The sequence below is a fragment of the Strigops habroptila genome, chromosome 9 (assembly GCF_004027225.2).
Source record: "Strigops habroptila isolate Jane chromosome 9, bStrHab1.2.pri, whole genome shotgun sequence".
Lineage (NCBI taxonomy): Eukaryota > Metazoa > Chordata > Aves > Psittaciformes > Psittacidae > Strigops > Strigops habroptila.
Window position 1 is genome coordinate 16,425,205 of NC_044285.2, and position 21,997 is coordinate 16,447,201.

General features: G+C 39.4%; 1 protein-coding gene across 1 annotated transcript in view; it reads right to left on the reverse strand.

Annotated features, from left to right (window-relative positions):
* Nucleotides 1-1,389: 1,389 nt before the first annotated feature.
* The window catches only part of TRPM1 (transient receptor potential cation channel subfamily M member 1), a 44,942-nt gene continuing 24,334 nt past the window's right edge, over nt 1,390-21,997 (reverse strand). Inside the window, exons 15-25 of the mRNA XM_030497962.1 lie at nt 21,587-21,876; nt 20,804-21,032; nt 19,913-20,035; nt 19,447-19,578; nt 17,339-17,467; nt 15,842-16,093; nt 14,988-15,162; nt 10,060-10,204; nt 8,046-8,245; nt 6,784-6,916; nt 1,390-4,942 (exon numbers count right to left, since the gene is read on the reverse strand). Of these exons, the coding sequence (XP_030353822.1) occupies nt 3,661-4,942; nt 6,784-6,916; nt 8,046-8,245; nt 10,060-10,204; nt 14,988-15,162; nt 15,842-16,093; nt 17,339-17,467; nt 19,447-19,578; nt 19,913-20,035; nt 20,804-21,032; nt 21,587-21,876 (3,090 nt within the window). The 3' untranslated portion in view covers nt 1,390-3,660. The remainder of the gene's footprint in view (nt 4,943-6,783; nt 6,917-8,045; nt 8,246-10,059; nt 10,205-14,987; nt 15,163-15,841; nt 16,094-17,338; nt 17,468-19,446; nt 19,579-19,912; nt 20,036-20,803; nt 21,033-21,586; nt 21,877-21,997) is intronic.

Below are 21,997 nucleotides of genomic sequence, written 5' to 3' on the forward strand. Positions count from 1 at the left end.
TTCCTGGCTTTACATACAAGGTGTGTCTCCTTTTTTGCTCATAACAAGCTTTTGAGTGTAATACTAGTTCAAGTAGAAGTGACCAGAAAGAACAGTGGTACAGAAGTGCTATGCTGGCAATGGCACTACTAGAAGGGACCCCAGCAATGTGTCCATGTGCCGCTGACACTGTCAAAACTCACCTCCTCCACAGCAAGTGCTCAGCAGCAAACAGGCTTTGTGTCACTGGGTTCACTACCCACGACTCCCCTAACAGCACAATCCCGTGGATATTGCAGGTTTAATGAAATAATCCTTGGTCATGCACCTTGCTCATGTTCCTCTTTTCTGACTGGCCTTACAGATATTTGTGTTCTTTTAATTTTTATTTAGAAGGACAGATACACATTTTGCCAAAGATGACAGTCAAGCCCAGAACCTTGGAAAGCATCCAAAGCAGCAGTATGGAGAAACCGTAGTTGGAAGGTTTCAGTGGTTACTTTAATTCATTACTGAATAATATGGAAAATGGACTTTCTTGGTTCTCAAGTACCAAAAGCCAATGCCTAAAAGGGAAAGAGTGACTCTGCAATAGGAGAGGCTTGCAAGAGCAATGTCAGAATAATGCAACATAAAAAAGTGTAACTCATGCAATCAGCTGGTATAGTTAAGAACCTGCCTACTGAATATTATAATTATGTTCCATGTTTAAAACATTTGCCTTGAGGGAGAGGGAAATGTCTGTATTGCAAAAGACACTGTAAGGTGAACAAACTTGAATTACCCCAGTGCAATGTCTCTGTGCAGACACAGCCTTAGAGTACATACTCTGTAGGCTTGACCTGGTTCAGTACAGGTCAAGCACATAATAAATAATGGTAAGTGGAACTCCCAGTGACACTGCTGTGGAGTCATCACACAGTTAGCAGTAGGAGCGATGCATCTTCCTGAAAAGCAGTATTAAACATGCCTCTTCAGAAATGCAAATTCTGTGCTTGCATCCTTTCAGTCAGTACTCAAGAAAGCATGTAGGCAGACATGCAAATGTGTTGATCCCTATTCTGTCTAATGTACTCCAAATCTGTCTTCTGTGCACATACAGAGCCATATTTAAATATTACTAAAATGGCTGTCTGTCTAAAATAACTCTCCCAAAGTCAGTGTAGATACTTCATATTTAATGGGAGAGAGGTTATCATTTCAGTTCATGCTATGCAAGAGCACAGAAAACATCCATGCCCTATGAAGTCACCACTGTATAAAGAACTTCATGGAAATTACTGGCAAACGTTAAAAAAGAAACTTTGCTTAGAAAATGTTCAGCCCATGCACTGCATAAGATGAAATAGACAAGTGTTTTGATATCCCTATAGTGGAGAATTTGTACTGAATGCGTTTCACATATTTATAAGTATTCTTACAAAAAGGAAGTAAATAAATACAAAGGTAAAACTGGTTTTGTTTGAAATCTACATGCTATCTGATAAATTTGTAACATAAATGCTAAAAAATAACTGGCCAAACAGATCATGGTTTAACACATGATTTATAAAGACAATGTAACAAGAGGTATGCAACACACTGTATTTCATTCCACAATGTATACTGCTTGTTTAGCAAAGTGCTGAAAAGCTGCATCCCTTTGTGTTTGTTAATGAATCAGTTTCTGGTGAGTGTGCAGGCAAACGATAAAAAGGCATTGGCAAACTGGAGGCTATTTTAACCACACATACAAAATGGCTATGTAGTTGCATAGAATGGTAACACAGAAGTAAACATGGAAGTGAAACAATTTCAAATGTCATTCTGTTTTTACAAAACGTCAAGTTCCCTAAAGTTGAATAAAAGAGAGGCCCATGTGAAAAGCACAATGTCAGCACTGTCCTGGCAACAGTGAAACCAGTAAACCTGCTAATAAGACCAAGCTAGCAAAAATCCATAGTACACGATGACTGAACTTTCAGAAATGTCTATGCAGTTACCGTGATCATTCAGTATGGTAACAGTACTTGAAGGTAGAAATATGGACAGAGTGTGAAAATATAATACAAACAACAAAAAGCTAATGCCATCAATGCATTTGTGATGTCTTCCATCAATCTCTGCATTTCAAAATGCTGTAATCAGCGTTACCAAGGGCAATAGTGAGACCTACATACTGTGGAGCTGATGATAGGGAAAAAAGAAATCCTGTCTTTTCAAGATCGTGTAAGTCCTGACAGTTAATGACTTAAGCATAAACTTCTGACCAGTATTCTGTGAACAAATAACCTGCCTTTAACTCATTTTCTTTCTTGTCTGTTCAATGGTATGCACCCTCTGCACAGAGAGGTGCTGAATGTTTGGGAAAACGGAATTCCTGAAAGGTAAACAGAGAAGAATGAGGCAAATAACATCACACTATTATGAAGAAAACTATCAAAACCTAGTACTTAGAAAGCCATTGTTGAGACAAGTGTACTGGGAAACTAACTATAGGTGTGGATTTCCAGTCTTAGTCACTGAGAGACAGAGAACACCTTCACTGCAGAGACTTTTTTTCCCTTTGACATTTGTTTATGAAATTTACTCAAGAAAATGTATGGAATTTCTATTCTCTTCTGGAAAATTCATTTTTTATTTAGACTGACTGCTAGAAACTGTTCCTTGTTCCTTACATGTCATCATAATGAAATTGCAAAATGAAAGATGAACTTGTCACAGTAGATTTGCTTCAAACACATAGACTGGCTGCATTTTGATCTCACCTCATCAGAACACCTTTCCTGGTTTGGTATGGTTTCCCTTGCAGGCATTTAAAAAAGACAGATTCTTACTCTACATGGACTTCTACTGTAATCCCATTTATACAAAACACTAATGCAGGTCTTGGATTCATATTATTAAAATCCCTGTATACTTCATATACTTAAAATCTCCCTAAACATTTTGAAACAATGATCACTGTTTTTCAACAGTTTAAGGCTGTCAGCATGCTTTGGGGTAGGGACAGATGTGATCCTGAAAGCAAGATGATGTCACTAAAGTTTGAGGACAGGTCGAGAATATATCTGCACATGGCTTTCCGGGTCAGGTTTCTCCAAACACAATTTTGCCTGTTTTAGTGGATGAAAACTGCTATGTTGTGCCTTTCTGAAAAAGGAGCTAAGCAGCATGCATGAAATCATTAATGAAAGAGGGGACTGCGTAATTTGATCTTGCCTCCAACAATTTTGTTTTGATCTCAAAAACACAATGGCTACAAAGAAACCAGCTGCATAAGTAAGGATAAAAACTGAGGCTGGCTAAAAATCTGTTCAGTTTAAGAAGTCTTCTGATAAAAAAGAAGAAAAAACATTTTCTAAATTATTACATGATAATATTGTCCTTCTTTCAAGAGCTTTTATAAAGAGCTTTTCAGTAAATGAGCTTATGAGGGATGCTGAAATGGAACAAAGATTGATCTATACTGTTGGCATCTGTGGTCTATGCCTACTTTTTCTCTGCCCCGAGGGAACATCTCCCTTTCACCTGACCCACCAAGCATTTGTTTAAGAACAGCACATACTTATTAAGTTTTAAAATTAAAAGGAACAAATACATACAAAATTCTTCTTTAGAAATTAATTTTAAAGTCCATAATTAGTTCAATTAGTCATGCTGCTTTCTTGACTGTTGGTGAAACAGGGGCCATAAGCCATTTTAACATTCGGTTTCTGTGGATGCATTTTCTTGCCTAGCTTTCTGTTCTTCTGTTGCACTGCCAAATGCTACCACCAGATTAGTTACGCTGCTGGCATGTCCTGGTCTATTTAATTTGTCCTTTACAGACTTGGCTTTCCGGGAATGGCTGTGCAAACTCTTTGACCGTACTGAGGGGAACCCAGAAGTCCTTTCTGGCTTTACTGATAGTAAATTCTCTTTCTGACCCTTGTAAGTGTCAGGCATAGAGGTGCAAGAGGCACTCACACCTGCCTCACCAACATTACCATCATCATCATCCGTGTCCATCTGTAACTGTTTCTGCTCTGCTTGCATTTCTGCTTCAGAGATAAACCCAGGGTATTCTGGAGGAGGTTCCTGAGAAAGCTGCTGCTCAACTTCGTATTTCCACTCTGTGGTCCACTGTTCAATTGTAGAAGGGCACACCTGATCCATGATGGTACTATATTCCGTGGTCCAGTTGCTAACTCCTCCAACCAGCTTCCCACCTTGTGCAAATATAAAGCTCCTTGACTTCATCATAGTGGTCTGACAAGCACTGAATGTTTCAGGAGGAAAATAACGCATCGCTTTAGACTTGTCCAAGGGATAAGAGATGGTTGCTTCTAACTTGGTACGTTCTAGTTTCAACTGAGTGTTCTGAAAATCTGATCTTGGTACTGACTGTCTGCTCGTAACAGCATTCATCTGATTTATACTTTGAGGAACCATTCCATCACTCCTGAAAATCCCCTGCTTTTCATCGCCAGAACCAACTGAACCAGAATGGGGCCTGGAAACATTCTGCGCAATTTCTAATGTAGATTTACCGTAATCTGCTGTAGTGACTGCATTAACACTAGAGGTACAATGGAGACTGGTGTGGTGTTCTGGAACCAGCATCCTTGGGTCTGCTCCATCTTCTTTAGTACCAATAGAATAGGCTTTTTTACGCAATCCCATAGCTGGTGACATAGGAGTGGCACTCTCATCATATGCTAGCTCATCTCCACTGACATGGTATCTGTACGTGCTGTAGCCATCAGAGCTGTTAACGCTGCTTTGCCGTAGGAGATAGGCAGCATCACACTCAGACGAAGCCCGTGAACGTGTATACGTGAGCTCAGATTTGTCAATTCCTGCCAGCTTCTCAAGAGCATTCACCATCCGACCAGATAGTTCTTCCAACTGAGAGAGTCGAAGGTCGACTGTTTGAAGAGAAGCTTTCATAAAGTGTTCTCTTTCGTTCACTTCTTCTAGCCTCATAGACATATTTTCAACTCTGTTGGGTATAAAAGAGGAAGCACAGAACAGAAGCTGTGGAATGGTACAGTAACCTTTCACAGGTACCCAGCTACTGATTTCTTTGTAAGGCAGAATTTTGTGCTATGTGTAGCATACATGTGCATTTTCTTGTTACCTATACACCGTGCCAGAGGGCTAGTTGAACTCTGCCCTTATTTACATGCCATGAGAGTACAAAAGTTGCAGCCCTTAGGGATAGCCTACTATTAACATTTCCATTTGCCACTCACTTCATGTTTAGTTGTCCTCTTTCACCGTGAAGCATCAATTTATTATATGAAAAAATACTTTCTAATGGCATGCTCGCAAGATGACTTCAAATAGCATCAAGGCATGTCGTAAAACAGGTTTTGTAGCAGTGTGAGAGAGAACATATGCTGGTGTGTATGGAATTACTTTAGCTCCTGAAATACCTTTCAATTATCTCTCAGCTGAAGGGAGCGGAATTACTGTCTAGTTCAATTAAAATAATACTTTTTCCTATTTTCTTTAATCATCTATACCGTAATGAAAGTGATGGTACCAGAAGAATGTATATAAAAGTAATGCATTAGAATATGACTTAGAGATCATACACTAGTAAAGCAACTGTGGAAATGAAATTAAAATTCTTTCTCTCTCACACACAAAAGATGACAAAGCATCTGGAGCAAGAAGCTGTGAGAAATAAGCAAATCTACTTTGTGCCCATAGACCATAGTGAATCAGTGAGGCTTACCAGCCCTGCTTTATTCTCCACCACAATACCTAGGATTTTGACAAATTGCCATAGATAAATAGTGCAATAGAAACTACTCAAACACACGTAGCAGATTTCATTTACTTCTCTATTCTCAAATTTCACATATAATAATGCAAAATGATCAGGGCCTCCCTTCAAGAGAAAGATGTTTATCTATTAAAGAATTATACAGGCCACAGAGCTACTTCATTAGAAATATTGAAAGGAAGGTACAGAGAGATTGATACGAAGTAGTTCATCACCAGAATACCACAAGGCAGATAAGGTGAAAGTATTTAAACTGCAAATCATTTTCATCACGGAGAGAATTTTTCATTATTTCAAAGAAGTGACTAAAAACCCTATCTTTTGACTGAGAACTACTAACAGAAGAGGCAGAGCCTTTGGAAACAGTCCTGCCACGTGACCTGGCAAAAAACTGCTGCTGCCATTATCTCTGTGTGCATACACAGCAATACGCAAACATTACTTAGTCCTCAGAACAGCTTAATGATTTACATGTGAATATTCTGTCTTTTAAATGGGAAAGTTCAGACTGAAAAGCTAAATGCTTTGTTCAAAGTTTCCAAGAGAATCTGTGGCAGAGAGTAAAATTCAGCAGTTGTGAGTGCTGGACCCTAATGTAAAGCATAGGTCCAAGGGAAGAATCCTCAGCACTTTTGTCATTAAGCCCTAACATGCTTCTCATGGTTGGATGAGCCATTCAAAGCTCAGCAAGTTGTAATTTGCTCAAACAGATAAAAAGCATAACTGTGATCTGCAGATGGGTGAGAGGTCAAAAATTTACCAGGAATAAAAATGTTCTTATACCAAAGCTACCGAAACCAGCAGCCTTAGTGACTTACTGACATACCAGCAGGAACCACAAAAAGCTTGCTCTTGTGAGAGATGCACCTGCACAGGTATTTACTGTGCACCTGCACAGGTATTTACTCAGGATTCAGATCAGCTTCTGAACTGGTGGTAGTTCAAGATCTAAATCTTTTGTACTTTACCTCAATTTTGGTTATAATGAAGACAAAAAACCCCACTACTGTTCCAGTTAAGTGGTGTGGATTTTTTCTTGTAATTGGTACCTTTCAGAAGTAACTCTAATGCGTTCATCATTAGATGACTGCTGCTCGTCCTCCTTTTCCTGGAAGTATTCTTCTACACACTGCTCTTCAAACTCATACAGCTTTTTTAGCTCTTCATCATTCAGAAATAACTCTGTGCAAAACAGAAGAACAAAATATATGAGTTTACTTTTTCTGAACTTCTGGCAGTCAATTCAAATCCAGTTCAGCAGATTGTCTTGGACGTACAGATACTGCAGATTCTATTCCTGCACTAAAGGAACAGATGATTTTGTAAGTAGGGAATGAGCACTTAGCCAAAAAAGGCCACAGTCGTGAAGACAATGTAAGACATTATGACCATCATTGCTTTTATGACAATCCATTGGGGACTGTATTTTCCTCAATGGCCTTTGCACTTTCTGACAGCTGTGCTACACGTTGAACAACCTGACTAGATTTTACTGGATAAAGACTAGGGCAATCTCTGCCAGTTTGACTGTCCTTTCCCTCAAATATTGTTCTTAAAATGATGCCAGTTACAGGCAGCAGATAGTCTAATATAACAGATTGTTTCCCAGACATTCTTTGGATAAGAGCTTCAAAAAATTATAATCATGTAAGGAAAACTAAAGGGAAATAAAAGCTTTTAGGAATATTTCATCCTTCTTAGAATTTGTCTCTGTATTTGGAGGGAGTGTTTACATCTACTTTTTTCCCTTTTTTAACTCAGAAGCACATTGTGCAGAAAGGTTTCCTGTGAAATGTACAAATACGGGGATAATTGTGAGCATCTGATTATTTTAGGGAGGCATATAATAAACATAATAATCAAAATTACAGAGTATGTTAGAAGAAACCTCACTGTTCCCCTCTGAGATGGCAGATAAATCTCTAACATGGAGAAATGGAAGTGGGGATACTCTTAGGCACAGATTGCTCACCATCACAGAGGTGACACTACAGATGACATTTAAAACTGTGATCCCTTCTTCTCAATTTCCTGTTTGCCCTTCCCAACATATGAACTTCGCTAGAATTTGGTAAAACTGCATTAAGTAGATGCCATCTCACTGTTTTAAGGAAACATGTTAAAGAAAGTCAGCAGCAGCAGCACAGCACTGCGTATTCTCAAGAGCCCACAGAGCTCAAGAGCTGCGAATGTGATATAAATTTTGTCCCATACTGTCTTCTGCAGATACTCCTGACCGTTCAGCATTGGAAAAGCTGCTGCTTTCTGCTAATACAATGGAAACTGCTCAACGTAGAGATTTCTTGCATACTTAGTCCCCTGTCACGCTCATCCTGGTCTCCTTCACCCTTCCTGCAGCGACTGCAGATTCGCTTGATGATTATGTAGATGTGGCTGAAGATAATCATTGGTGGTGGGAGGACAGGTCTGTCATGGAAGGTCATGATCAGCTGGTACCGCTGGAACTTCCACACTTGGTTGGATATTGATTTTACCTCAAAGAAGGTATTGCTGAAAGAGAACAAAGGTACAGTCTCTATTAGGCCTCTAAGTTTACTTAGCACTGAGCAAGAATTACATTGAAAAAAGCAGCAGCTAAATGACAACATGAGGCGACATGACTTGCTTTGGTTCAGCTCTCTGTTGATGCTGCTGAACTTGTTGAACTCATAATCAGCTAGAAGTCATGATTTCACTACTCCTGAGTGTTCTGCATCCCTTATGCACCATCCAGAACACTTAGACTATTTGCTTCTACTGTACAAAGTCCTTTAAGTGTTAGTGAAAAGAAATTTGCATGATTTATGAATCACATAATTGTTATTTTTGGGTTTGGTTATAAACTATTTAATTTAACACATACCAGTATTTGATATTACAAAGTATTAAATCCATGAAAGGTACTTTGTATGCTAAACCCAGAAGCTTCACATAGTTTGCCTTTAAAATGCTAATCAGCCTGACCTACATAGAAAATTTCAAGTTTTCACAAAACGTCCTAATTTCAAACTTTATTCACTCACACTTCTGACTCGAAAACACGGTGCATATTCTTGCAAAGGAATTTGTTCTTGGAAGCCATGGCCTCATCATTTCTACACCAAAATAAGGTGTGTTAAAGCTGTTTTACTTTGTAATTCAGTGGATATGAAGGAGTATAAGTGATAGTATTCAATTCAGAGATAACAATAGTCAAGGTTATGGAATACTAACCAAGAGAAAGCAGGCTTAGACAAAGCTTTTCAAACTATTTTAAAGTATGCTCAGACAGCTCACTCCTCTGATAATTATGATGATATTGGCACTTCCTTTTTTACATTTTCTGTCCACTTCTTTTCTAACTTTTTGTGCTCTGAAATATCTATATTCACAAAACCAGCTAAAGTATCTCTTTGAAACCAGACAATTCTTGAGTACACATAGCTTTTGGTTTCTTCTGGCTAAGCATACATAAGATTATATTTACCAATACTCAATGGCAATCTGCCTTCATTCTGTGTCTTATGCATAGCAGGAATTCCCCAGTTAGGTCTTACCCCCTTGCAACCATGGTGGGATGGCAGGAGTTAACAGCATGACCTGCTTCCCAAACTGCTGATTCCTTGGTCCTTCAGCCAATAATAGCTACCATTGTAAGATTCCTCCCCTTCTCCCTAGCAATGTGACTGGCATTTAAGCACTTGAAAATTCATGACCTTTTAAGCTACATACATCAAATGAAAGACAGGCTTTGTGAGCTGTAGATTTCTGGGCACACAATGAACTATTTCTGTGGTTGTGACACCAGCTACCTATGCCAAAAGGCCCTCCAACACTACATATTTATGGGCATCAAAGATGGATCACCTGCTTCTCTCAGGTGGACTGTTCAGAAAGTCTTACTACAAGCAGGTATTTCAAGTCTTTCTTCTTTTTTCTTTTACTCCAGCTGATGAAGTGACAGTGGAAATGCCTCCTGCTTTTGCTGTTCAGATTTCATCCTATCACAGAATCATGTTTGCTAGTGCCTACATGGGCTTCCCCATGTATGTAGGTTTCATGGATTCTGTTTCTGACTTTTTCAGAGCAATCTTGAGGCCTGTCACTAGCCACCAAATGGTAATTGGAAATAGCCAGATTCTCTCAAAAGCATTACTGCAATTGCTGGCAAATTCAAAGCAACCTTTCCTCCACTCTTTCCCAGTGTATACACCATGCCAAGTATTTGCCAGTCATGTTCATAGAGTCATTAGATTCTGAGTGCAAATTGCAAAATCAGTTAATGGGCTCTCACAGAAACTGTCTCGCATTAAGAAAGTAAAGATAATGCATGACTATTTACATACTTGAAGACAGCAATCAGCAGGTTTACCAACAGGATATTAGCTACCAAGAGGTAACAGGCCATAATAGCAGGAGTGAGCCAGGCCCCTGGTATACATGGAGGGAGGCGTTTACCATCATCATCATAAAGATTGTCCCCACAGGGAGCTGAAAAAAAACCAGGAAAGGTTATTTTTCACAAGTTGCCTGATACTTAAAAACACCATTCACATTTATTTAATGATGACACAAGCATAAAATTTGCAAAGCTAAACAAATTTTTTCAGTTTATTTCCAGTAGCAAGTATGTGCAATATCTACTTCTAATTCTGCTTCTAACTACAGCATACAAAAATAATTTCCCATAACAGTGGACAGAGAGGCAGCTCCAAGCTCACCCTACAGTGTGGCGCTCTCTTCAAATTCAGATGGATTTTCTTTTCCTTACAGTAATAGTCTAGGACAAGATCTTAATGTGCATATGTACATATTAAAAGTGGAATTAAAAAAGAATTCTCAACCAAACTTGTGTGCATACCTTGCCAAAGATATGAAAAGATCCACTTAGTGATCCCAGATTGCTGAGCATAAATTTAACCTTTTTTGGGGCCCTGAATGTACTAACAAGGCCTTAACAGTCCTGCCCAGCTTCACCTGGGGTCTGCAGGACACCCCTACACATACCTGTCCCTGCCTGAGCTCTGTCAGTGTACAGGTCTGCCCTGCCTCCTGGGTGGACATGGGACCTCTGCTTGTCCCCTGAATGGACCCTTCTTGTGCTGGGCCCTGCCTCCTTTTGCCCCTGCCTGGACTCCCTTGATGGACCCCGCACTGGCATTTGTCCTGTGGGTGGCCCTGCTGCCACTTTGTTTCCCTTATTTTTCACAATTCTAAATTTTAGATGAAACTTTAAATCAAAGAGAATTGTAAAATCGAAGTGATATAGTGACAGCAAAATAGACTGGTGAAAAGGATACAAAAACTGAGACTATTGATCAAACCGAGAGAAAACTATTGCCTGAAGTAATCCTGAGAATAAAGGTGGTCCTGGGATGAGAGCTGTCCTCGAGCTGGGTGAATGCAGCCAGCTTGTTCTAAGTGCAATGCCAGCATGTCTGATTTCAAATACAAGGCCAACTTTTGGAACCACTTAGCAGGTGAAGTGTATATCAACCACAGGTTCTTTAGCAGAAATCTTAGGAAATACTAAGTCTGACAATGAGTTCATTACAGATTTAGTTTATGTAATTAGACAAGCCAGTTTTTTTAAGCACTTTGCAAAAATACTCCAATGCTTCCACCTCACCTGAAAAGTATTTGAAAACAGACTAATCTTATTTACCATGGACTGAAAGAGATATTTAGACTATGATTAATAAAATAGATTTTACTTGCTTGTCAAACATCAAACTTACATTTTTCCTGTTTAGCCTAAGTGTAACAGGAAAGGCAAGTGAATCAATGGAAGTACTGCCAAAGAACACTAACATTGTATCTAGGTAATCAAAAGGAATTAATTATACCATGACACTTGTACATCATAATTTAAGAGAACTGTCAATGAACTAGAAACAAGACATAGCAACCACAGATCTGCAATCTGGATTAAAATATATTTCCTCTGCTTCTTTTCAAATGAAGCTATTACAGTAGAAAAACAAGATTCACGCCTGAATATTGGATGAGCCCTATAATTAAAATGTCAGTATCTAGTGAAGATTAATGAACATATTCAGCTAAATGAGATAATAGGCTCTCCACAGAGACTTACGATTAATTTCCATGGCATAGACTGAAAAGCATTCCAAGGGAATGAAATGGAAGCGGAGGCAGGGAGAGAAAGAAAATAATAGGATAATATAGAAAAAAAAACCCAAACAAAAAAAGATGATTGAAAATACAGTTTTGCCACCAAGCAAAGATAAGCAATTCAAGCACCAGAACAGTAGAGATGTGCTTAGAAACAACATCTTGGTTAAAAATACACTGCATTCTGCAATTTCCTTTTCACGTTGTTTTCCCCAAGTGTTACCTATGGCAGTGAGTTCATATTAATAATAAATCACAAAATGCTTCTGGCAGATGATCATTTAAATACACACGATATTTTAGGCAAGTAAACACAACTGGCGGCCACCACGAACACAAACCAACTCAAAGCTATCACACAAAATCATTCTTTTAGCTACTATGGAAACATTTTCTCCTATTTAAGAACCACCCTGGCTTTGGATCTGCCAGCTGCTGAGTAGCTGTGTTTCCATTAATAGTCACAATACAGATATTCCAGCAAACAATATCATTAAAGCCCATTTTGACTACCGGCATGAATACTTGCTTGCCAGCCCCTAAATGGTGACTGTAAGAAAAATGATGCTACTGAAGGAAACTCAGCCAGGCTTCTCTAGTGTTAAGAATATGCTGCTGTTGAGTACCAAGTGCCACAAACTTCTTGCCCATGGACATCCTCTAAATGGAGTGAACCAGCTAAGAGCATCCTGGGTTGCATTAGGAAAGGCGTTACCATCAAGTTAAGGGAGGTAATTAGTCACCTCTACTCTGCTCTGGTGAAACCACATCTGGACTTGTATGTCTAGTTCTGGGCTCTATAGCTCTCCATAGAAATGAGGGATGGACATACTGGAAAGACTCCAGTTAAGGGGCACAAAGATTTAGGTGATTGGAGCATCTGACAAATGAGGCAAGGCTAAGAGCGCAGGGATAATTTAGCCTGGAAAAGAGAAGGGTCAAGGGAGATCTTACAAATGTTATAAATACCTGATGGGTGTGTGGGAGTAAAGAAGACAGAGCCAGACTGTTCTCAGTGGTATTCAGTGAAAGGAGAAGAGGCAGTGGGCAAAGATAGAAATATGGAAAATCCCATTTACATCAGGTTGTCCAGAGAGGCTGCACAGTCTTCATCCTTCAAGATATGAAACACCTGACAGGACAGTCCCCCAGTAACCTGCTCTAATTTACCCTGCTTTGAGCAGCGAATTCTGACTAGATCATCTCCAAAGGTGCCTTCCAACCTCAGCAATTCTGTGATTTGTGATCTTCATCTTTAGGTGACATGCTATCCTCAATGAAGCTATGGACAAAAGCCCAACAGCCTTCTTTCAGATGGAAAACTTGAGGTAACACTTTTTCCATAAATTGTTTACACTTGTGGGCCTTGGCAAAACTACCCATAAGCACTTGGCACAGAGTCAGGTTCGACTGCCCATGCAATCATTCCCCAATGACTTCTGAGGCTGCTTTTGTGATGTGTTTACAGAGAACCAAGGAAAGATCAGAGTAAAAATTTCTGATTGAAAGCAAAGACATCTTCAGAAGTCATTCCATAGACTTCTAGAAATAAGAAATGTACAGAATAATGGTAATGCAGTCTAGTTCTACCAGTAGAACTCCTTGCATAGCCATTTCTATCTCAAAATTAAAACAACAACAAAACCACAACAAAACCACACATTTCCAAGTTAGCTTATGTTTAAGCTATTGACACAGCAAAGCTTCCAATCTGGGAAAGTCAGTGGAACAAGTATAGCTGGACTGAATTTGTGTTACTGCAAAGCCTGAACTTTTCCCCAAAATCTTTCATGCTGCTGAAGAAAGATTTCTAGTTCAAAGGGTGCAGAGTATATAACTGAGAAACAACTGGAAGCATGAAAGACAGCTGGGACACCACTTACATTAAAGAGATCAGTATTGTTGGCAAGGTGTGAGTTTTGTTTTATGAAGAAATCAAACTATGTTTGAAGTGAAGTAGGATCGAATGCACATTATGAGCCACAATGGTAAGGGATACCCTGTTACAGTCTATTCCTTGCCATGCGAGAACTAACCCACTTGAGAGATCCTGAGCTCATCCTGGCTCACATGGGCACTCAAACTGCAGTGTCAGACAATACTTGTCTGACCTTTTATTTGTCAGGAGTAATTTACTGCATCATAAGTTACATTAATGAGACAAGCATTCATAAGGAAAAAGAAGATGATGTGATCTTTGCAAGTGTATGCTGTTCAGGAACAGACTAATGACACATTTTATTTCTTTCTAAGCAACTGAAGTACACTCGAATGACATTTGGTACCAAGGTTTCTCATGATGATGGATTTTCATAGTTTTTGAACTTAGATGTAAGTTTCTTCAGCCTTCCACTTTACTACTTATCAATATTTGCAGATGGTTGAAATAACACATACACAAAGCTGAAAGAACAGCTTGTATTATTTCAAATAAAGTGCAGACTATGTGATACACACTAGAGGAGGCCAGCTGCATGTCTGACTGTCCAAATTTCAAATATTAACACAAAACTAGCAGTAACATGACAGTTTCCATCTTCTCTAAAATACTGACAGTTATTCGTTTAAACTGTGCAGCTTTTATATAAGAAAGGCTACTTCCACACCCAAAGCTAACCAAGCAGAATTTTCCTTTTTTGTTTTGTTTTCTACAGGTGTAGAAAAAAACCCATGCGTGATTCATGAAATGGAAACATTTCTGGAAAGTAGACAGATGTGTCAATGGGAGTAAAAATGTATTAGCTCACTGCCTGTGCGTGGGTTGGAGATGAAAGGGTATGTGTATTTTCATCTCCTGGTCAAGCGATTTAGTCGTTCTTTTCTGTTGGAACTATCAGTAAAACATTGGTTCAAAAGAATGTTTCAGAATGATCTCTGTTGATCCCTGCAAGTAAACAGAACACTCTTGGACAGGAGAGTATTCCAGACTCTATCACTCTCAGTGTTAACTGAATTTGAATATAAACTGAGACATAGGACATGCAGGTGGGGAACAGAAAATAGTTCAGTCTACGGAGTCTGTCACAAGAAAATAACAACAACAACAAAATACTACTTCCAAATTAAAACCAGTCATTAATTTGAATCTGATCATCTGCCTCAGAAACAGGAAACAGACTCTTACTATGAATTCTACTCTTACGGTCTATCTGGTCTGCGAACACCTCTCCATAGATCATCCAGTAGGGCATATAGAAGATGTTGCGAGCTAGTCTCCAAGAAGGCTCTTCATCTGGGTGCAGGATAGCTTGTCGGGCTACTCCAAAACTCATCAGAACCACAAGCATGATGACCACAAAGTAGAGCATGTCAATCATCTGCCCGGAGAGACCATACAGCTATTGTCACCCGGTAGTACAGTAGCACCAGCATGCCTGTCTGCCAGCAGGCATTAAAGTAAACAAGAAAGTATGAAAAGAACAAACAAATTCCCCGGATAATTTTCTTAGTATTACTCTTTAACTACTGCATACACAAAAATGCAGTTAAAACAGTCATTTAAAGGAATACTAGATATATATTTACAAAGACTTAATGCTAAAGTCTTTGCTATCCCTACTCTCTTCTGCATCAAGTGTATGAGGCTCTACTTTCAGTACAGTCCTCTTCTGTGGTTGCAAAGAGATGATATAATCATTGCTGTATCATCTCCTGTCCACAACTGATGCTTTTGTGAATGATCCCAGTATTTCAGCCACCTGTTATTGCTATATGGCTTTGGGAGAGAGGGGGGCAGGCAAAGTGAACAGGTTTCCAAAGGCTGGTTCAAAAAAACCCCACCAAACAAACCAAGAAAGAAAGAAAAAAGATTCTCTCTCAGATGAAGCAATTATTAGCAGGAACATTTTCTCTCTTGTGTGCGAAATTCACATGGCAACCTTTTTATAGCTTTTATTCAGAGTCCTACTCAGATGGAAACCCTCTTTTTAAAAATCAGAATTTAGTTTCCCATGAAGTTCTGAAATACAGAGTTTACAGAGCACTTTAGGCACTAACCATTTTTCCAATCATCATGACGTAAGGTCCCAGGTATTTGTTCACACCAAAGATATCTAGTACTCTAATGTACCAGAAAATGATATCCACACAGTAAATCACTCTTCCATAACCCATGTAAGGCTGGTTCTGCAGGCGAAGGACTGCTCCTATCATAAATACTGAAATAGCCACCAAGTCGGTAATATTCCAGTATTCCTGGAGCCAAACTTTCACTTTTTGGCTCAGCTTGCCAGGCTCTGACATCAGAATCTGAAATAAAAAAAAAAACCAACAAAGAAATCATCAGGAAAAACTCCAAGCTACATTTTTGAAGTAATGGTCATGAGAGAAGACCAATCTTTGTCGCATTCAATAGGTGTCTGAGAGTCCCTCTACTGCCAGCAAAATTTGTCTCAAGCAGCAATATTTTTACTCACTGGCAGGCAGAATTTCCTTTTCATAGAAACACAGAACGGTTTGTGTTGGAAGGAACCTATAAAGCTCACCCAGTTCGAACCCCCTGCCATGGGCAGGGACACCTTCCACTAGAGCAGGTTGCTCCAAGCCTCTGTGTCCAACCTGGCCTGGAACACTGCCAGGGCTGGGGCAGCCACAGCTTCTCTGGGCACCCTGTGCCAGCGCCTCAGCACCCTCATCATAGAAAATTTCTTCCTTATGTCCAATTAAAACCTTTCTTCTTTCAGTTTAAAATGAGTGCTGTCATGACAGGCCTTGGCAAAAAGTCTCTCTCTTTCTTATAAGCCCTTATTGAAAGGCTTCAGTAAGCTCTCCCCGGAGCCTTCTTTGCTCCAGGTTGAACAACCTCAACTCTCTCAGTCTTTCTTCATAGAAGAGTTGTTCCAGCCCTCTGATCATCTTCACGGCCCTCCTCTTAGACCCCCTTTTCATCTCTGTTTCTATTTTGGCTTTATTGAGCCTTTTTTGTTGTAGGTTTTGATCAACAGCATTTAAACCAGGAGAGCTGGCTTACTGACTTTGCATCCATATTTATCTCCAAATACACTTCCTACGAGATGGGGGAGTTGTGAACCAGAGAAGAATAGGCTAAGTGCAAACCACACTACAGCATGCGAACGCAGAACAAGTTTTTATGTTGTCTTCCTCGTACAAAAGTAATGAGGTCAGTCAGAGAGTACTCCTGGCTAATCCCCAAAACACCTCTCTGCCTGCAGTTCTCATCAAGGGTTGCATCAGTAATAAAAAGACAGTACCTACTGAAATGTCCTTCATGCATTATGGCGCTGCCCTCCTTGGAAATACACATAAGAAAATGACAGCATTCGTTTTAATGCCCAAGAAGAATTTTCCATTGTTTGGAAATGGGTCATAAATGAAACTCTCTCCAGTGATGGGCATTTTGGGATTCTGTGGCTATTAGAATCTTCTCTGTCACGTATGGCTTCTAAACCCTCTGGCACAAGTCCATGCTATTATTACCTTTAAAAGTGAGCTCCATTTTAAGGATGATGAGATGTTGGTATAATCAGACTTTACCTCTCTTACTTTCTCTAAAGCCAACGTCACGATATAGGAGATGACAATCCATTCCTGGACCGATGGCCACCGTTCCATCCGTACCAAAATGATATAATTAAATAGCATCAAGTAGCCGAGGTATGATATCTACCAAAAAATAAATAAAATCCTTTATGGACTTCAGGTGATGGATCCCAGGATCCTTCCACATTTAGGCACTATTCCATTACTTGAGATGACTTAAGACACACACGCACACACAAAATCAGGCTCCACTAATTTCCATTAGGAAGTTCTGGACTAGTAGTGTAAGTCAACAGAGCTACCACTCTGTTTTCTGTAACAACTGGTGAGAATGTCAGACTGGTGGTGCTGGTGTCTCCACGCCTCACAGCAGTCTTTGATGACCAGCCATACTAAAAACTTCAGCATTCTTGGAACTCTAGAGTTAAGAAACCAAAACAGATCGCAGGATAAAAAAAGGGAGACAAGGCAGTAACAAACCAAAAGGTTTTCCATGGAGAAAATTGAGTTTTCTAAAGAATGAGATATTCAATGTGAAATTTTTATCCACCATCCACCAAGAGATGTAAAACAAAACAGGGAGGCAGGGCTGGGAGCAGCACGTGACTGGAGGGGTAGCAGAAATAAAGTGCCACACAGGCCACTTGCTTTTCTTCACCCTTTAATAATGTGATTGAGACCCTCCAGGCAGAATGTCCTCTTTATGAGAAGCCAGAAGCATACAGACTTCAAAGACCAGTCCCTACACCACCTCATCCTATACTTGTTACTTAAACCCATCTGCATGAACAGTATGTTTGCAGATATTTCGGCTACTTTAAGTAGCCCCAAGTCTTAGGAGCAAGTTTCTTGCTGAAGCCTAATTCACTAAGAGCACAGAAGGCTGCATCACTGTGTCAGAGAAAAAACACCAAACAGAAGGCAGTTAAAACCCTCTTAGCCTGCACAATGCATGAAGCCTGCCCTAATTCTGACATTCATATGAACATGTATGAACACACACATTGAGGTTATTCATGAAAGATTCAGCTGTTGAAGACCCTTCCTTGCACAAAAAAATGATCAGTTTCTCTGAAGGAAGCAGGCCTGTTGCAATACCCTCCCCATAGCTGCCATGACCATCGGCAAAGGCCATAGGCCTCCAGCAATGGAAGGAATGGACAGATGATCCAGGCTGCTGGATTACCTCATCTGTTGGAAGAAGCAAGCCACCAATCCCAAAGGACTCTAAATCAGGCTCTCTGCACCAGCAGCTTTTTTAATCTAATAAAATGTAATTTCTTTACACTGTGAAACTACATTGAATACTTTCCTTTGAGATAAAGAATTTTGCTTTTAAACTAATACAAGCAGCAGAGAGGCATCAGTATCGTGTTGTGTGATTATGATGTGCAGAAACTGAAAATCTACATAATATTCTGACATACTAGGTATCCGAAGTCCTCACTTTGAATAAAAAAGAAACCAGTATCCTTTTTACAGGGCACACACAAAATTTATGAGAAGTAGCATGAGTACTTTTCCGTTTTATTAAAACAGAGTTTAGCACCAGATAATTCCTGATGCACTAAAGAGAAAATCAGATGCCTTTCAAAAATAAATAGTTTAGATTGGTTTTAGTTATCTGAATAAAAGTACCTATTATGTCTTAGCAGACTGGAATCTGTGCTTCCATGTAGGTTGTACTCATCTGAGCCTGTCAACAGAGCAAATGGCAAGCACCAATACTATGGCATTACTTCTTGGGACCTAAATTACATTTCAACACAGAACAGGAGCTAGAGCCTTTAGAAAGCAAGAGAATCCAGCCTAGTTTGGACTGAGTGACTGGACTGGGGAGCTTGGCATGTGATTAGCCAGACATTGCCTCGTTCAAAGTGTGTAGCAGCTTTAGAGGCTGACAGCATAAGCTTCAGTTATTCATTCTGTTTCAATGTCTATGCATTTTTCTCTGAATAAAGGGAGTCCTTTACTCATCAGATTCCATGAAAGTCAGTATTATTTACTTATTTATTGCTTGGTTATTGTTTTTACACTGAAATCCCTTAAGTTTCACAGGTGCGAAAAGAATTATCGTTATCAGTTTAATCATCATTACTTACTGTGTAGAACCAAAATTTGACAATAGGTGCATTATAGAATTCATAAATCTTTGTTCCAATTGGAAGGCTCTTTTGGTTTTTGTTTCCATTCTCTTCATCTCCTTTTCGGGAGCCTGTATCCACATTTGCATCCTGGAAGACCAAAGTAGTCAGTTTTCATCAATATACAATAGTAAAAGTAGTAATTTTTCCTCAACTACAGCCCCAGCCAACTGCTAAATACACAATGCTTCCTCTGAGTAACAGAACTCTTTTGAAAAATACAAATTCCATAAATCTGTGCAGCTACACAGGTAATTTACACATCCTGAGAATCCAGCCAAAATACTCCCAAAACTCTTCACTGATTTTCATTCTACAAAGACAGTTGAGATTTTAACCAGGGTAACCTACAGCATTATCAGAGAAGTAAGCAAACTGAGCACTCTTGAGGTAGTAGAACTTCCTAATAATCTCCATTACTGACCATATTTTCCTCCTCCTTTTCTCTGCCTTCATCATTTTCTTTTGATGTCTGGTAAGAATAGTCATCGTAACTCCGAAACTCAAAGAAAAGGATGGTGAGAGGGAAGAGAATCCCCATTATAACCTGTACAACAAGAAAGAATTCAATACAGGTGACAATATTTGGTTACATTAATAGCCACCTTAACAAGGCAAATCCCATAAACAATATTTTCTTTTGCATAGCATTCAAGATAGTCTGCTATCCTCAAACCTACAAAAATTAGTAAGTAGTACCTATGAAACACTGGCAATAAGTATGAAAGATGGCACCCTGGAAGGCTTCCCATCTCCAGAAATACACTGCAATTAAGAAATTCTGCTCCAAATTTAGAGGTGTGCAGAGAAATGCCATGGAATGGACAAAGTGGTGATTGGAAGAGGGCTTCAGGTTTGTTACTGAAGTTTACAGTACTTAGTCACCTACTATAATTAGTTTTGTTAAAAATTGCTTACAAGCAATGTAAGAAGCATGTGTCCATGTCTGGTTAATTTTCTCTCTATTCCCACTGTGTGGACCCCTAATGGAGATCTTTTTACTTGTATTCAACTGATTTTTAATCAAAGGGGTATGTTTTCAATGAACAGATCTCATCATTCATTGAAAGCCACAACTCCACTTTCAGATTCCAATTATGAGAAGCCTTTTATAGATTTATATGTTCCTTTGTCATACAGTAATGTTCCTTAGATATCCTGAATTTGGAAACCAAAAAAAAATTAGCTTTAAAACAGGCATGTTCTTAAAACTTCTGTAATTAGTAAGCCAATTTGTTCTATGCATACACTATGTATAATGTAGTATTATATGCAACAAACCACGTCTTTGAAAACCACTGCAGAACAGGAATACCTTAAGGCCTGGGTTTTTCCGCATGCGTAGTCGACCCATCCACATATCTGTTAGGAGCATCTGGCTGCATGTGTGAGCAATGAAGTCCCTGTGTTTAACTGCCACAGCCAATTTCAGGCAGGTAGAATTACTCCAGTTTTTCAGTTCATAGGTCAGAAGTTTCATGGCAATCTGCTCATCATGTTTATAGGACTGATCCAAGAGTTCAACAGCCAGCTGGCCAAAATCTCTGGAAAATGCAAGGTAAGTCCAGTAAAGTTTGATTTAGAAATCAGTGTCTGCTTGTGCTTGGGGTTTTCATTCTATTCACAGGGGACCATGTTCTTCCCACACACATGTACAATGACAAGCACAGCTGAGTCTCAGGCTTACTTGGCAAAGCCTACAAAAGCTCCTAACAGATTTTTAGTGACCAGAAAGAATTAGCTTAGACCAGTAACATCTTAAGGCCAGTTTACGTATATCATCAGATACCCCTTATTTTATGAGAGTAAATCCTGAAAATAACTTTGTGAAATAAAACCAGCTAGTTCTACAGAGAGAGAAGCTGAAGAAAAGAATGTGTTCTGTCAGAAAAAAATGCAAGTTTTCTCCTTGCTCATGCTGCCTTCAGATTCTGAGACAGCATTTTAGTTCATTTACTCTTGACAAATCAGCTCCAAATGGCATTCTGCAAACAAACATTCTAGAAATCAATTGTACTTTACTAGAAGTAAAGCTTCTCAGCAGGTCAGACATCCCCCTATATCAAATAGATATAAAGTCTGCTCTGCATCTACTAACTTTGAGTTGTTGTCCAGATCCTGAGAGATGTCATCCACCAGCTCACTCTCAGAAGACTCATGGGCCATGGACTTGTAGAGTTTGCAGGCCACCAGTGCCTTGGCCATGGTTTCCTCCCCTCGCTGCCAAAGGAAAAGTGCCATCTTTTGCCGTTTCATCAACACGGCCCACACCATCAGCTCATGAAAGGGATACCGGAAGCGGCTGACTTCTGGGTCATCCACATCAATATTGATCTCTTCCTCCTTCTTCTTCTTTTTCTTCTTCCCTTTGGTGGGAGGCTCATCATCCTGGGAAGAAAAGAAGCAAAAATATTCCCATCAGTTTTTACAGCTTTACCTGACAATGACACCATGCACAGAACAAGTATTGAAAGGACATATTAATAGTTAAAGTTCTAATTTGTTTTTG